Genomic DNA, 18095 nt, shown 5'->3' on the forward strand with positions numbered 1-18095 from the left:
TGTCTGACCAGACCCACCCACACCCATAATTAACGTTAGGAGATGAGCCTGTGTTTACCCAGCTGCTATGACACCTCTGCGAACAGGATCCGTCGCCAATAAATGTGGTTATTAAAAAAAAAAAAAAAAAGACGTTAAGACGTAAAGTCGACGTCGACGTCTGCAGGTTTACCTCCTGTTTGCATCAAAAGGAAATTACAGCAACTTTAGAGCTGAATACATGGGTCTCAATGTCATTCGAATTCAACAGTATTCTAATTGAAAGTCGCATTTAATTAGTATACAAAATCATTTTTCGTTTTTGTTTTTTTTTGCAGTGGAACAACAATCTTTTGTTATAAAAAAAATCCAGTTATAAAAAAGGTTAGGGTTTTAGGTTGGGAATTTATACAGATTGCACGTAGCAACGTAGTCACCGATATAAAACGTATTCCTGACACATTTAAGTTGATGCGCTCTCAGAACCGCATCTCTGCCTGTTTCTTATGACCATCATACAGGGACAGGAAACTGGTCGTAAAGGCCTGTACCCAGCCAGCCGTGGTGTACGGACACCTCCTTGGAAACCTTCATGTTTCCGCTTGGAAAGTCATAAAACGTACTCACAGTTTTCTTTGAAAGTCACTTATCTGTCAAAAACCCAAACCGGCCAAACGTCTGGCTTTAGGTCAATTAGACACGACACGCACTCGTGAAATTCGTCAAAATACACACAAAATGATGAAAAAGTACGACTCTCTTCAGCCTTCTCAGGGGGCCGCCTCCTTGTACTTGTCGGCCTTGGGCGCCTGGACGTCCGGGCGGCACCGGCCGTGTCCGCAGCGCAGGATGTGCAGCTTGGCCATCAGGTTCCCGCAGCAGTGGCTCAGCATGCTCCTGACGGCCGAGGAGGAGAAGTAGAAGATGATGGGGTCCAGGCAGGCGTTGAAGGTGCTGGACAGCAGCGCCACGTCCCTCCAGCCCTCGCTCTCCTGCCGGACGAAGCCCACCACGTGCGAGGCGTTGTACGGGCCGAAGCAGACGGCAAACACCAGCAGCGTGCCGAGGGCCAGCCCGATGGCCCGCAGCCGGCGCCGCCTCCCGATGTTGGGCAGCCGCGAGAGGATGAGGATGAAGTTGACGTAGCAGAAGCAGCAGACGAAGAAGGGGACGCAGAAGAGGACGAGGAAGAGCTCCAGGCGGACGGGCAGGAGTATTCCGAGCTGCTCCTCGGTGAAGTCCAGGTAGCAGGTGGGCGTGGCCGCCGTGGCGTTGGAGCCGGCGGCGTCCGGCGGGGCGGAGCTGGGCACGATGTAGACGATGCTGAGGTTCAGCGAGGACACCACCCAGAAGAGGACGCTGGCCACCACGGCGTAGCGCGGCCGGCGGCACAGCGAGTAGCGGATGGGGAAGGCCACCCCCAGGTAGCGCTCCACGCTGACCGCCGTCAGCAGCAGCGTGCTGTTGTAGATGGTGGAGTAGAACAGGAAGCCGGTGAGCGGGCACAGGAAGTAGGGCAGGTTCCAGGTCATGTTGTCCAAGGCCTCCTTCATTTTGAACGGCAGGAAGGCCAGGAAGATGAGGTCGGAGACGGTCAGGTTGAGGAGGAGGATGTCGATGGGCGTGGGCTTGCGGCGCACCTTGCGGCAGAAGGTGAAGAACGCCAGGATGTTGGCGGGCACGCCCATCAGGAAGGTGACGATGTAGACGAAAAGCAGCAGGTGGTGGATCGGCATGGCCGCCGCTGTGGCCGACACAGCACCCGTGGACTTTGACAAACTGGACGAAATGGGAACACGGCGTGTAGAGGTCTATCGGCAGCCAATGAAAATGAAATAAAACTCTGACCCTCGGGAAGATAAAAGCCCGATAAACTATTTTACATCTACAGTAGAAGTGAATGGTTTTACGCATATCCACGTTGATATATACATAGATTTTTGATTTTAAAAATAGCGCAGATTTAAGTCAGAAGCACTGAAAATTCTTTGCGGTGTTATTGCAAGTCAGAAATGTCAAAAACAACAAGCCCATGCCCAGGAAAATAACAACCACGAAATAAATAAATATTTAAAAATATTTTTCCTTCATTTTTTTTTTTCCTTCACAGTGCAGCCAAAGACCACGTCATTTATTGAAATATCCCCCCAAAAAAATGCGTGCGTCCATTTTTTATTGGAGACTGTAAAATGTCGGTGTAGGTTACTTTTTGATGCACTGGGCGCTGACAGTTAAATGTGGAATAATTCAGTGTTTTTTTCAATGAGCAGTTTAAATCTGAAAAGCGCGACCGACGTACCTGTGTCAACCCTGGGAAAAGAAGCGCTCCATCTCGGCTCGCCTGCTCCGCCCCGGTCCACGGACGCTCTGGCGGCCCTGCGCTATCTTTTGGCAGCACGTTGTTTGATCAGATGGGAACACTCCCCTTGGGTTGGTACCGTGTCCTCCCACTGCATGACCCCTGTCCTTCGCTCGGCGGAAATTTAATAAGCCATGGGCACAATCTTTGTTCTCTGAGCTGGACAAACAAGGTCTCTCGGCAACCTGTTAAATGTGTTATGTATGTGGAAATGCGTCGCAATAACTGTTGGATTTGTGTGAAAGGGAAGGAAGTGGAATCATTGGCGATAGCAAATATGAATGATTCATAGGTCTTTGCATGAGTGTGACCCAGCAGGGGGCAGAACGGATTCGATGAGTCATGTTTACAATCCTGACTCAATTGATCTACTTTTCGCCGGGTGCGTTTGGGCTCAACGTTACAGGCTGTGCATCAAAATTCCCCCTGGAAGTGTGTTCACTGGGTTTCCCTCTTTGCTTACCTGCCAGTATATGAAGTGAGACTGATATTAATTGCAGCAGCATTCGCCGCATGTCATGAATGATTGTTTGCCGATGATGAGAGGGGGAAATGGCATTTGACACGGAGGATGATTTATTTTGTTAATAATGTGTTCATATTCTACCGTACTGCTACTCCTCTCAAATAGATTAAGTAAGTAAAAAAAAAACAAAAAAAAAAACAACTGAGACATGTCCATGTATAAAATATGGCTGTTAGGGCCTATGTGTATAAAAAAAATCTGTAATACTCAGATTGCGGCATATATATGAGAAAGAAAGAAGAAGAAAGAAAGAAACAGTCTTTATTTGTCACGGAACACACCACACTACAACACATGCTTGCACACACACACACACATGCACATGCACAATCTCATGTCCATGAGATTGATGGACATGAGACAGATGCTCTGTGTGTGTGTGTGTGTGTGTGTGTGTGTGTGTGTGTGTGTGTGTGTGTGTGTGTGTGTGTGTGTGTGTGTGTGTGTGTGTGTGTGTGTGTGTGCGTGCGCGTCACATTTCGAATCAGAATTTGACATTTTAAATCCAATCCACGTGACGACTGCTGATGATAAAGACAACAGATCAACTTTCCATCAGGTTTAAACGTTTCTTTATTAGAAGCGAATGTCCGCACTCAGTACAACCGTTAATCGTTCATATACATGCAAAATATATGGCAATTAAAAATAAAGCGCGTCGTATGAAGTATTTTTTTTCTTCCTTCCAACAATCAAAGCTTTCTCCAAAAGAGGACAAGACACACCTGCAGCTATTTCCCAGTTGAAACAATTGCACCATAGAGCGGTAATCTTCTACAAATGCTTCGGAATATTTGGTCATACCAGATAGAAAGGAGCAAGTGACAATTATTATCTTGGTGTTCTGAAATCCTAAATGGTGCAGAAAGACACCTGCAGGTGTTCGCCAAACCTTTTTTGCTCAAAGTCTTTTTCCATGGGATCCTGCGCCGGCGTCTGCCGCGGCCGGTGAAGTCCCCCTGTCCCGCTCATCCTGCTCTGCCAGCCGCAGACCCTTCCCATGATGCCCCGGGACACGGCCGGCGACAGCATCATCATGACCACGGGCTCCAGGAAGACGTTGCAGGAGCTGCTCAGTATGGCCTCCCTCCTCCACCTGACGTTCTCCCACGTCACAAACCCCACCACGTGGGAGGCGTTGTAGGGCGCGTAGCACACCACGAACACCGCCAGCGTGGACAGCGCCACCGCCAGGACCCTCCTCTTCCCGAAGGCCGGCAGGCAGGAGCGCCACACCAGCGTGACGCAGCGCAGCGTGCAGAAGGACGTCACCGTCAGGGGCAGCAGGAACAGGACGGCGGCCATCTCCAGCCGCAGGGGCAGCAGCACGGCCAGCTGGGAGGCGTTGAAGCGGTCATAGCAGACGGAGGCGTCCTCGCCGACGGAGGCGATGAAGTGGGCGCCTCCTTCCGCCGCCAAGCCGAAGCCCAGGTGCAGCCAGGTGAAGCCCCACAGGACGACGCTGACGAGGCAGGAGATGCGGGTGCAGCGGTAGCGCTTGTAGGCGATGGGGAAGGCGATGCTGAGGTAGCGCCCCACCGTCACGGCCGTGAGGAAGAGGCAGCTGCCGTAGAGCGAGGAGAAGAGGAAGAAGCTGTACACGGGGCAAAGGGAGGCGGGCAGCATCCAGTCCTGGAGGAAGGTCTCCAGCGCCTTGACGGGCAGCCAGGCCACCAGAACCAGGTTGGCCAGGCACAGGTTGAGGGCGTAGACCACGTTGGGCGTGGCGCCCCGCTTGCGGGCCTTGCGCACGTAGACGAAGAGGACCAGCAGGTTGGCGGGGAGGCCCAGCAGGAAGGTGAAGCAGTAGACGAACAGGGCCACGCAGTCGTCGACGGCCACGCTCATCTCTTCCGTTCAGGCCGAGGACCACTTACTGCGGAGGGCGGGGCGGCACCGCGCCCAGGTCACCATCACGAGGGGAAATCCAGAAGCAGCCCCGAGCCAAATCAGAGAGCGCCGGAGACGATGGCAGCCAAAAAGGAGCACTGGTTCCGGGGCGCGTTTGAAGAACAGCCTCGCATCGTTGAGCTTCTTCTTATTCTCTGCCTTGATGATGAACCGCTGGAACAAGAGGAATTTTACTTTTTTTTCCCCTCCACCCCCAACCGGGTTAACTGGAGAGCCGGGCGTCGCTCCTCACGTCGGGACCCACAGCGACAGCAGCGGGTTCGTCGCGGTCCAGACCTCAGGCACAAGTGACGGGACAAAAAAAAAAAAAAAAAAAAAAAAAGTAGGAAGTGCTGGAGCCGGGGGGGCGTGTGAGAGGCGTGGAGAGGGCGAGGTGCACACGACATCATGACAGAGCGGCCAGATAAGGACTCACGTCCAGCCATGCAGAAGTAGGTGGCATTTAGGAGGCACCAGGCCGCCTTAATTGCCGCCTGGATGGAGGCGAACGCGCGGGTCGCATCTGGGCCCTTTAGTGAAATGATTCAGAACGATACGGCTTCTCAGGAAACACGCGGCCATCCCGAGACAGCCAGGCCACTCTAAATGAACTGGAGGGCCGAGCAGTAAAGTCATAAAGCGCTGAAGATGATGGTGCGGCGGGGGTGGAGGAGGCTGTTTGTTCGAGGAGCCCGTCTTTGTCATTTTATAGCTATAGAGAAACAGGACCATGTATTTGCAGCACTGACCACACCTGTGTGGTCAGTGTGTGTGTGTCACGGAAAGGCTCTTTAGGAGAAAAGAAAAATGGCTCATTACAGAAGCATTAATCTTTCAGCACAGAAACTCTTTTCAGAGAAATAACTTCGGACATTTTATTCAGACACAACCTGGTCCTGTAGAATCAGAGCAGCTGGGAATCGCTCTTATACAAATGGAGTCAATATCTGGTCATATTGTACATATTATACTACACTATTTACTCATAGAATAAGTTGGAATAAAAGGCACTGAATGTTTACAAGAATAGTTTTTAGTCGTTTTTATTTTACAGTTGTGATGTGGAGCGCAACATGGCAGCCGTGGCAAAAAAACACCTCTGAAGATCAGACCTCGCTTCCTAACCCTTATAAAAAAAACAAAAAAAAAACAAGTAGCACCACAAACTCATTTGAACACATTGCAGATGGACGTGGCGGCAGTAAAGGAGGTTTATTGTTGGTACTACATCCATTTTGTTTTTCATCTCAAGCAGGGATCCTGCAGAAGCCAAAGTTCACAACGATAATAGCTGCGTGCTTCGGACTCGGGCTGCAGATCAAACAGTTTGAGGGGATAAACAATCCCATTAGGGCCGACAGTCGATGAAAAAAAAACCCCAAAAAAAAACATCATCAATGAGCGGCAGCAGAATGTGAGCGCGGTGGCTAACGCAGCGTTGTGATTGATCAAACAGCCGTGAAAGCCCATGAAAGCAGATACTGTCAATAAAAGCAGGAGAAACTATTATGCCGAGGGAATTTGCTTTATTGACGCCATCATACACATCCTTGACATGACTGTCAAGGTTTTATACTCATCCAAAATAAATAGAAAAAAATGGAAGCGTGTTCATTTTGAATAAATTTTAATTTAGATTATTAAGAACTGCACAGGCTAAACGGTGAAGGGCTGTAGAGGGAGAAGGTGTGATGACATGCGATTTGATTTTCTTTGTTCGTTTGTTTCTTTCTTTCAGTCCTTCGGTCTTCCTTTCTTTCTCTGTTTCCATAAAGTCATTCTTCTCAGTCGTTCTTTCTTTCAGAGTGGGTCATTTCAGGCTGTACTGTCCTGACAGTAATTAACTTATGTGGTTTGGGGATGGCCTGGATCTAGGTGATTGGGATCAGAGTGGCTGCATTACCTGTCTGCCGAGCAACAGGTAAAACCTCCAACCCCACACTCACTCAGGGGAGGAGCCCCGGTCATGAAACATGTCTATCTGCTCCTGGGTTTATTCCCACTGGCCCACTCTCTACAATAAACTGGTGCCTACAACCCCGTTGTCTGTGTCTCTGTGCCGGAGGTCCTTGAAAACGCTACTTGGGTGGCGTTTGGCAGGCGAAACTGCCACAACCTCAAATACAATCAAAGAATAAGTCAGATTTCACCACAGTGGAGGTGGAAAATCCAGGTTCAGAAAGAAGAATGCCACTCCGGGATTTTGAGAAAATCATGTGTATTTGCCAATTAGCTCCAGCTAGAGAGTGAAATCATCTGGATCTTCCATCTTCCACTTCCATCTGTGTTCAAATGGGTTTGTGTTGCCAGTTTTTGTTTTTTTATTATTATTATTAGGATTAGGAAGCGAGGCTGGAGCAAAAACATGGAAACAGGAGTGTTATTTTATGAACCTGTAATTTTTCACCTCTTACCCATCAAACCTCAAAATCAGTTCTGGCCAGTATTGAATAATAATAATAATATTAATAATGAAATAAAGTGATATAACATCTTCATATACTCTCCTCAGGCCAGGAGCTTCAGGTTGCTCCTGCCGCTGGAGTTGACGAGCCGTACAAGGGCGGGGCGGTTCCGGGCGGAGCTGGCAGCAGCGAGGCAGCCGCGGGTGGCGGAGGTGCGCTGCTCCAGAGACAGGGCCTCCTGCTTCCTGGAGAGATCCTGCGACATGCGGGCGCGATGGAGCTGCAGCTTCTGCAGAGAGTGTCTGGACAAACCGAGCAAAGGAGGATTAAGTCCGGACTTCAGAGTCTAGGACAGGAGAGGTTTCTTACTCCGGTAGCTGGATGCGAAGCCACCGGGTCCCTTTTGCAGAAGTGCATGAGTGGTTGAACAGCCGACGTACGGACAACTCCTCTACCTGTGAACTTGTGTGTGAACCGACCCACAATTAACGGCCTTGGCTTCCACGTCTGCCGCGAAAACAGCGGAGGTGGAAAATCCGGGTTCAGAAGAGCGAAATTCCCCCTCGGGATGTCGATTCAACCTTGTTGGCTTTGCTAATAAGCGTAAACCTACGAATGGAGCGGGTGGAGCGAAAACCGGGCAGGACTTTCACTTTCCGAACCTGGAATTGTCCACCTCAGCAAATCAACCCATGATGTTGACTTTGTTGTTATATTAAGAGAATAAACTCATCTCTTAAAGTAAAGACATGGCGGTCGGTATTTGTATGACAGCGAGCGGTGTGGATGGTATGAAGGAGATGCAGGACTCACTGAGCCTCGGACAGTTTGTCCGTCAGGGCCTTGATGGTCGCCTGCAGCTGGTTCACCTCGTCCACCAGGCCGCGCTGAACCTGCACGGGACAGGGAAAAGGCTGAATTACTGACGTTCAGACTCCCATCTGAGGCGCCATCTCCAGCGGGTTATCCACGGAGGCGAACAATGACGGCGAGATAAGCCTCGATTTCTATATCGGCGATTTTTTGCAAATAGATTTCTCAGGCGGCCTGACCTGGTTCCTGAATAGGGTGAGCAAACACCATCACGTACTTCCCAAAACCGGCACATGTAACACCTGTGGGAACATAATTTAGGACCCAGATGAAATTGTATGTTTGCTTTAGTTTATTCAGGCGTGCCCTTGATACTGTATATATCAATGGCTACTTCCAATCCATGTCCAGTGTCAAATAGTCATAATGTAGTGTTGGACAATTTAAGTCATGACATTGATTAAAGGTGCCGTTTAATCCGAGCAGGTGTTGGTGTAAACTTGGATAGTTACACACAAGTGTGCTTTATTTAAAGTGTTTACTTCCACTTCGGCGCTTGCATTTAATTCAGCCGCTGACAAAACGTCATTCCCCTTTTCTAACGCTCTGGTTGCGTCACCTCATCCCGGCACAGGTCGGCCCCGGGCCTCGCGGTCCTGCTCTCCAGCCGGGTGTGGGCCAGCTTCAGGGAGGCGGTCTTCCCCCGCAGGTCCTGGTCCAGACCCCGGATGTCGCCCTCCATGTCCGAGATCTCGTCCCCCGTCTCAGAGACAAGAGACGAGAACCGGCGAGAAACACTGACACGACTGAACACTTCACCACAACAACAACACCGACATCCATCCCAGTCCTCAAAACGGGAAGAAAACCCCCATGGTAGCTTGCGGGGAAAAAAAACAACTTTCGTTTTGCTCACAATCTTGATTTGCCACTCCAGCTCGTGGTGGGCCTGCTCCTCGGCGTGGGTGCGCTTTCGGAGGGCGAACTCTGTCGCACTGCGGTGGTTCTCCAGGTCGTTCTGCAGCTGCACACAACACGCAACACTGAGTGAAATCACATCATCACCAACGCTGATGTGTGAAGTACTGAAGGAACCCAAATGCATCTCTTCATAGGATTAGGGTTACCCTAACCCTAACCAGGGAGTTGAATAAGTATTGAATAAATATTGTTCAATTGATAAAATTGCATAATTTAATACGCATATAGGACTACTACATATTGCAAATTGGAAATTCATATTAAACAACAGTTTAAAGTTGTTTATATTCATTATACTCTGGCACGGGCGGTCTTCCCTAATGGCATAGTTAGGCAATTGCCTGGAGCCTCGTGCTAGGGGGCCTCGTGAATTGGTGTGGATTTATTTATTTTTTTCTTCATACAAACTTCCTTTGTCACTCCAGCGATTGGCGCCCTGCACAGTCACACACCCCCTAAGTTTGACTCTTTTTAGAGATTCGGCCCTTTAGGTGAATGGACTTCTCACGGATTCGATGGCACCGGTTTGGTACCGGCTTTCGAAAGCTCACCCCGAACCCTCAAGTTCTCATCCGACGACTTATCTCTTTGAGCTCCTCGTGGAACCCATGAAGCCTGGTCGCCTCCTCCAATCATTAGATTCAAGGAGCAGGACTCAGACGTGAAAGTCTGCAGAAATGGCCCATTACCTGTCTATGTCATGTGAAAAATTGTGTTGAAATGTTCTCTATTACAATACATCCATTAGTATTTACAAGTCGGAGTACTGACAGGATCAATACCATTTCTAATAAAAGAGTTTGAACACTTTCTGTCCTGTTCTGGAATAGTATTTATTATATTCATCATCTTTTTCTTTTTCCCATTGTCTTCTTCTAACTGAGTGGAGAGCGTTTGAATGGTTCAGGTAGAATTCTCATTCCGCTTTGCTCACTGAAAACAGCTCCCTCTAAAAAGTTTTTGTTCACCAGCCGCGCCTGCATGAAGCGAGGTGGAGAGGGGGCCTCACATTGGTCCTGCCCGGGGCCTCCAAATCACTACGGCCGCCCCTGTGCTCTGGACAATGTTTTCTGCAAACGGGCAAAATCGCCGTCAACGGACACATTGACATATGTTGTGAGATAGAAATATGTGGTAGCCCTAAATGACCTCCAGTGAAACCTTACCTTTGTCTGTATTGTAATGTTTACACTATATCTACAAGTAGCCCTGTTTGCATTCTTGACTATGCTTCATGTTTTACAAATAAATGTCAAATAATATATGAACAAATGTACGAGGTCCCCTGCGTACCTGGGCCCGAGTCAGACTCATGTCCTCCCTCATCTGCCGGGACGCGTGCACGGCCTCCCGCGCGCGAGCCACGTTGGACTGGCTGAACTGCGCCCACTGCTGCGGAGTGACAGAACTGGAACAGGAGGATCACTGCATCGTGTCATCTGACGGATTTAACTCGTCTCACACCGGCACAGGTTCACATGTCAAGGAAACGATCCGATTGCACGCTAACGGGAGTGTCAATACTGTAAGAAAGTTGCAAGAAAGTCCGCGATGTGACTTTCTACTCTAAAGTTTTAAACCGTGTGTATTACGTGCTGCTGGACGTCTGCCTGTCTGTCAGACTGTCTGTCTGTCTGCCTGTGTGTGCTGTGCTGTCTGTTACTCATATGACTGGCCGATCGTATGGATCCGTCACTGTAATGCTCCATAAAGTTCCAGGTCCAGTCAGAGATGTGGGGTATGACATACTACCGAACCAATTGAGTTACTGTAAGTCATGTACACTCACCGGTGGACACCTTACACACACACACACACACACACACACACACACACACACACACACACACACACACACACACACACACACACACACACACACACACACACACACACACACACACACACACACACACACAGGCGTTCCCATCACACACAGACGCACACACCACCACACCTGCTTCGAGTGCCCAGCACCCTCCTGGTTGCATTCCTCCCCTTTCCTCCCTCATTTACTGCCATAACTAAGACAGTAAGGGGCCATGTGCCCACTTGTAGTTCCAGTTTTCCTGGACCTAATTCACTGTATTTCAATACGTGTTGTCGTCCAATGTTTATGTTTTTGTGTAAATGTTGTTTGGTTCTACGTGTAATCGTCTCACCAGTGGTGATTCTCCCCCTCTTGGAGTAGTGATCGTTTGTCTATAGACCCAAACGTGGTAAATAGTTCTCCAAAGAGGGCAGTGCTTGGGCAGGTCAAACAGCAAGGTAGAGTGACCGATAACATACACATATATATACACACACACACACACACATATATATGTATTTAATTTTAATTTTTATGTTTCCGAGGTGTGGCTATCACAACACTATTATATGTAGTCTTATAACGAACTCTGTTGCTCCATCTCACCCTGAAGGGATGCGGGCGGGGTCGCTCTTCATGGAGATCAGAGGAGATTCCACGGTGAGCGACAGACACGTCGTGTCGATCTGCAGGGCGTCCATCTTGTTCTGCAGGTCCATGGTCAGCTGGTGGCGCAGCTCCTGCAGAACGCTGGGATCAGCACGTTTAGGGGGGGAGGTGTATATTTTTAAGTATACAAAGAGTGTTAAAAGGTATATTTCCACCCCTTTGTACTTTTTGTGCGTATAGTTGTAGTGTACTTTTTGGCATTTCATAGTTACTTCTATGCACTAATTTAAACTAGAGCTTTTTAGTTGTTGATGTGCTCAAGTGTGGTGTACAGTAAGTACACTTATAGAAAAAATATATTGAAGCTATAGCCTAACTTGAGCAGTACTGTCATATACTTGTTAAAAGTGTTATTGTGGTCATCAACAGTAACCAAATGTACAAATTCTTACACACTACTGTAAGTGCAACATAAGTTAGTCATCAATTGCAGTATAACTCAAGTATAATAGTTTAATTCTATAAAAAGTATACCAAATATGCTGTATAGATGTATACTAAATATTCTTTCAGACAACTACTTACTTCTAACTTATATTATATTACTTATACTTTTTTCACTTGGTTACCTTTTTTTAATCATGCAAATTGCAAACTTGAAATTGCCTTTATTTATTCTAAAATGTAAGTAAACAAAACGTGGAAGCACATTAGAATGCCACCATTTCATTATTCCCACGCCTTCACTGAGAAATAACAACACCTCCAAATGCTCCAATTTGCATTATTAAAAAGATGCGGAAAGACAGTGTTTACACAAATTGCGTAATTGCAGGAGTGTTATTTTTGGAACGGAGAGTCTCTCGTTTCCCGCACCAGAGCTGCTAAGGCCTTGTCCACGTGCTGCTGCAGGACCTGCTGGCTGCTCTGGATCAGCTCCACCTCCCTCCTCAGCTGCTCCTCCACCGGGTCGCTGACCAGCTCCGCCCCGCACCGCCCGTCCCGCAGGGTCAGGCACTCCACGCTGACCTCCAGGGGCGTCACCGTGGCAACCAGCGCCTGTTCCACCTGCTCCTTGAACTGTCACAATCATGTGTGAATAATTAATCAATTTCAACATCTCTATAGTTTATATTTTGGGAAATCATTTCAAGCAGAACTGAGCTGGTTTCGAGCCTCAAAGACCACGAAGACACACACACACACACACACACACACACACACCAACCAGATCATAAACTAATTAGAATTGTTATGAACACAACTTTGAAAGTGCTTTCACCGATTTGGAACTTGCTATATGCACACACACAAACACACAAGAAGCAAAAGTAGCACAAAAGCTAAATATATGTATGTATATGAATATGCCTGTGTCTATGTACAGTGGGAATACTACACAGTCCAGAGCGTTATGCACAGATTAGACAATAATGTGCAATGATGCAATAATATGTATACACTGTACATACACAGTACACATAGAGTATGTATGCAGTATATTTACTGTATATATACTGAATATAATAAGTGAAATCACCAGCGTCAGAGCCTCCATCTCCTTGTCCACCTCCTGTGCACACATCTCCAGCGTCTCTTTGCAACGAGCGACGTCCCAGATCCTGTCGCTCAACCTGCGGCCGTTCTGCCGCTCGTCCCAGATCGTCTGGAGCAGGAACAAACGCCACAAACTCATCAGCATTAAACTGAGAGATAAAGCGATAGAGAGACACAGATACGGATGGAGGTTCCGGAGGGTCCCCGGGGGGGGGGGGGGGGGGGGGGGGACGACAACAGATGACCGGTTCAACTTCAGCGTGATGGCGTTTACAAGGCGTCGGCACCAGTAGAGAACTTCAGCCCCCACTATTCCCACTAAATGGCATCCAATAATAAGCGCGTTGCCAGGCGGGAGGGTGGCGGAGCACCTTGATGGTGGTCTCGCTGCGGAGCGTCCGTCCCTCCTGACGGACCTCGTTGGAGAGGTGTCTCTCGTGTTCTGCTGCGGCCGAGAGCTGCTGGTTGTTGCCGTGCCAATGGGACACGCTGAGGCGGAGGCCGGGCTTTGCTGGAGGAACCGACATCTCTAGACGGGGCAGGAAATAGTCAAGTCACACTGGTAAGAATTCTATCCATCCATCTATCTATGTATCCATCCATCTATCTATGTATCCATCCATCTATCTATGTATCCATCCATCTATCTATGTATCCATCCATCTATCTATCTATCTATGTATCCATCCATGTATCCATCCATCTATCTATCTATGTATCCATCCATCTATCTATGTATCCATCCATGTATCTATCTATCGGTCATCCATTTGTCTGTCCGTCCATCCATCTGTCTATCATTCCATCTAGCATCAATCTATACATCCATCCATGTATGCACTGATATATATATATAGATGAACAGAATTGTGCATGCTCTCCACTTACAGAAACACAATCTCATGTATTAATTATCAATTGCCCCAAACTGTATGAAAGGATCATTGTTTCACTCAAGTTGAAAAGTAATCCCATTTGTATTTAACACGTTACATCAGTGTGCACATTTTGAAGAGTATCATTTGATATTAATCATTGTTATTTCATCCATTAAAAAAAAACCCACCAAGACAATAACCTACATCTGCGGACATACATCCCATGCTGTGAAGCGTGTCGTATAATAAAGTGCTATGACGCAAATATATCATTCAGATGGTGACGACACCGATTCAATGTCAGTCGGAGACGCGACGTGGTAATTAACGTCAATATTCACCAACCGGCGGTTCAGACGGTTCAGACCCTCATTGTTGGACTGATCGAGTTGCTTGATCAGGTTTGTTGCACTCACCGGGATCCGCGGGATTTTTGGGAGGCGGGCGTCGCGCGGGGCCGGTACCGTGTTGAGCAAACTGATCACGCCGTTGCCAAGCGACCAGCAGCGTCTTAATAATTAACATCACCCGGAAACAGCAAAAATAAAATAAATAAGAATAAAATAATAATAATAATAATAATAATGTGGAAAGGTCTAAAAGGAAAAAAAAAAGTATATTTTAATTATATTACAATAACCTGGAACTAACAAAAATAACAAAAATCTAACTTTACAAAGTAGTGTAAAGTGTTTACCGTCAAATTTTTATTTAGGCTCCCAGCAACAGCTCGTTTTTGTTGTTGTTGTAGTTGGGGCCTGACATTAGACTACAGGGAGAGGTTACTGTAGACTGACATAAACAATAATTAACCTTGTACAGCATCTCTAAATTAAAGGCGATTGTAATAATAGCGAAAAAGCAACTAAGCAAAGGGTATTATTTAATAAAAAAAATAAGTAAACATAGAGGATGCAGCACCATCCACTAGGAACGTGCATTCCAGCCCATGAACAAACTGCAAACCTTTGGTAGTGGACCCACGAAGCATTAATACAGGGCAGAGTGAAATGGTGATGTTACACAATTACATCCAGTTACCTGAGCTGGAAGCTTCAGAGCTGCTGCAGAGTATTGGGTCAAAGTCCTGGAGAACAAAGAGTCCAACTAAAAAGGATATGATACTAAACTGATTTTTTTTTTTTTTTTTTTTTTTTTTTCACAAAAATGTGAAGCTACTAACAACTTTAAATTACTGGGAGACCGATGAAGGGGTTACTGTTTGTGGGATGGGGTAGCTTTAAGTAACAAGACACGAAAGTAGGTTCCATACATACAATATTTAATCAAAACAATTAAATATGACCATCAAATAAAAGGCTCAACTTAGGATCAGGATCAGATAAGTGTTAAGACAAAAAAAAATGTAAAATAAAATACGTAACAATTATACTTCTAAAAGTGACAGGATTTCATAGTCAAGCAAAAAAAAAAAAAAAAAGGAATAAAAGCACATTAATATATTAACTAATACATCACTTTTTCGGTTCATTTCGAATGCAGCCAACCATAGAAGTGTAAGGTCTACAGATTTAGTTTTGTGGAGAATCCTTCAGCTGGGAAATGGGCACTCATGGGGTCACAAACCTGTCGTATCTGTAAACATGTGTAAATAGCACAAAATGAAAGAAATGATCGGGGATCTGGGTTTTGAGGCTGTGGGAATTTCAGAGGGTCCCCAAACTTGACCAAAAAAACACCTACAATGGCCACACTCATGAAACAGTCAATGGATTGATTTCAAATACAATTTAGGTCCATTGACTTACATTTTTCACGTAATGGTTTCACCATTACGTGAAAAGTGACGGGCTACGAATTGAGGCCAAAGGTGATGCAATACACGTTGCACAGGATTAAAAACACTGGTTATTGCTGTCCAAGCAAACTGGATCTCTTCAAACTACACCCAAATCTTAAAAACAAACAAAAAAAAAAATGCATACACAGGGAGCATTTAGTTGAAAGAAAATCAAAATAAATTATGCTACATGTTGTTTAGCTACTCGTTACCTTTGGAACTACAGGTGCTTGTGTAGGAGTTTACCCCATTTTCTAAATTATAATCCTGGGTTGTGCTTTGAGTGCCCGACCACTTTTGACTAATCCCCACAGGCCTTTTGGTCCTGTCAGATACAAACTGAGCAGTTCTGCATATTTTGTGTTCTTGGCATAATATGTCTGAGGTATACACACACACACACACACACACACACACACACACACACACACACACACACACACACACACACACACACACACACACACACACACACACACACACACACACACACACACACACACATTACAGTATTGTCATGTATCAATATATACTTATCAACGCAAACATGGGCAAATTGCCCTAAACGTTTTCTGAATGTTAAGATATCTTGATTTACTTGTTTTCAGCACCATCTGGAAAGGCACAACCTATTAAGGACGACTCCAAAGACAAACTTTCAACCCTCCTATTTAAAAAAAAAAAAAAAAAAAAAAAAAAGAGAGGATAAGAAATGAAATAAAAGAACTGTACAGTATGGGCATTGTGCAATGCAACAAGACCCATAGTGAAGCGTCAGGGATCACAGTCGTTCACTTCTCTGAGGAGCTTTCATGAGATGGTGAAAACAAGATTGAAAAGTAGAGATTTCTTCACAGGTCCTTAGGTTTTAGTGAAATTAAAGAATAATTACGAGAGGGCTGAAACTTCATCTGTCCACTACATGACAAACAAACTATATGACAAACATCCCCTTTAAAAAAAAACAAAAAAAAAAAAAAAAACACACACAATCAAAAACACCTCCATACAGTAGATCAATGCAGCAAAGGCATGGCATTATTAAATTTGGATAATTATTAGTGACTATTACTATTATTATTATTGTCATTTAATTACAGCCATTATGGTTGTGTATCTCGTATAGGATTTTGTTAGCAAAAATAAGTGGTGTGGTTGCATTATATTAATATCTTTAAATATAAATATATCTCCATTCAGAATTAAAAATGCTTTTGAATGGTTTGAGTAAAAGGCATCAGATGTTCAGCTCTATTAAGACAGGCATGGCCGTCATTCTCACATGCAATGCCCTGCCAAACTCGAGAAGTCAATTCTGTGGCAAACTGAGTTGAGAATTCCCATACCGAGGCTGAATGCAAGTTCTACACGATAAAGGAAAGCAGAGGAGATAGCGCGCACTGTTCAGCATGTCTGTCATCACCGCTGCTGTTCTTCAAGTCAAAAAAAAAAAAAAAGAAGAAGAAGAAGAAGAAGAAGAGGGAAAGGGGAAAAAAAAAAAAAGAAAAATAAAGAAAGGAAATCACGTGCTGGTAATGTCTGACATCCAGAGACGGCGTAGCTTCGACTTCACAAAACAAAACAAAAAAAAAACAAAAAAAACATTGCGAGCGACGAAATGAGCTCCAATTCTCCCGTTTGGAATGGGATCAGCGTGCTCCCACACGGGCGTATGTAACATCTGGGGGCAGGGGTCGACAGCCTTGATTAGGGAACTATTCACTGCCATCGCGTTAAAACGTTGTCCTGGGGGGTTCCTTCGCCCCAGACAAAATGGACGCTCTCAGCATCCAAGCCCGTTCTAGCCTCCGTCGACTGCATGGTTTTACAGTAAGTGCTGTTAAATAAATCCTCTTTGTGTCTCTCTGAACCAATGTACAACCTCCATATCTGATGAAATACTAAATAAACTCTCTTTACACTAACAAGCTCATAGCAGCGAGTTTGTTTCCGATATCGCCGCAACAATCCGGTCGCTTTGAGGAGCAACGTCATCCAGACTGTGCTACTTACTTCCTTCCTTCCTCCCTCCCTCCCTCACTTCCTTCCCTACCTCCCTCCCCCGCCACCAGGCACATCGGTTTGGTTCGGGCGGAACGTGACGCCGCCGTAAGGCTTCGTCTGCACTGCGAGGCTTCGTGTTCATTCTCCTTTTTTTGGCATAAATGACTTTGTAAAGGGAATGGAGGCCTGGAGGGTTGGTTATCTGCTTGGACTCTTGAAACATGTCTTAAGTTTAAATTCCTCCAGTTTGGCAGGCCTATGGCATGCACCGACCCACTGAAGTTTGCCTGACAGGATCCTTCACTTTTTTAACGTCCGAAAAATTCCCCCCCCACCCCCCCCATTTTTTTTTTTTTTTTTTTTTTGTTTTTTTTTTTTTAGAAACTGATTTTTAAGCAATGGAAACTTCCATTTATGCCACAGAGTGACCAAAACGATTCCTACCAAATCCAGCGGACGACGACTAGTTAACAAAACCACGAC

At 46.1% G+C, this 18095-nt stretch overlaps 3 protein-coding genes across 3 annotated transcripts; all 3 read right to left on the bottom strand.

Annotated features, from left to right (window-relative positions):
• Positions 1 to 749: 749 nt before the first annotated feature.
• Positions 750 to 1715, bottom strand: LOC307234014 (free fatty acid receptor 3-like; the record flags this gene model as incomplete). The annotated part of the gene is made up of 1 exon (XM_080005552.1): positions 750 to 1715. The coding sequence occupies one exon, from the start codon at positions 1713 to 1715 to the stop codon at positions 750 to 752; it is 966 nt and encodes a 321-aa protein (XP_079861678.1).
• A 2001-nt stretch (positions 1716 to 3716) lies between these two features.
• Positions 3717 to 4712, bottom strand: LOC307234091 (free fatty acid receptor 3; the record flags this gene model as incomplete). The annotated part of the gene is made up of 1 exon (XM_080005679.1): positions 3717 to 4712. The coding sequence occupies one exon, from the start codon at positions 4710 to 4712 to the stop codon at positions 3717 to 3719; it is 996 nt and encodes a 331-aa protein (XP_079861805.1).
• A 2550-nt stretch (positions 4713 to 7262) lies between these two features.
• Positions 7263 to 13456, bottom strand: tekt2 (tektin 2 (testicular); the record flags this gene model as incomplete). The annotated part of the gene is given in 10 exon segments (XM_080005794.1): positions 7263 to 7461; positions 7973 to 8052; positions 8592 to 8735; positions 8889 to 8996; positions 10247 to 10361; positions 11370 to 11513; positions 12249 to 12257; positions 12259 to 12452; positions 12913 to 13038; positions 13301 to 13456. Coding segments are annotated over 10 exon segments (1275 nt in total).
• Between the last annotated feature and the right edge of the window lie 4639 nt (positions 13457 to 18095).

This window comes from Zeus faber (genome assembly GCF_960531495.2).
Source record: "Zeus faber genome assembly, chromosome: 1".
Lineage (NCBI taxonomy): Eukaryota > Metazoa > Chordata > Actinopteri > Zeiformes > Zeidae > Zeus > Zeus faber.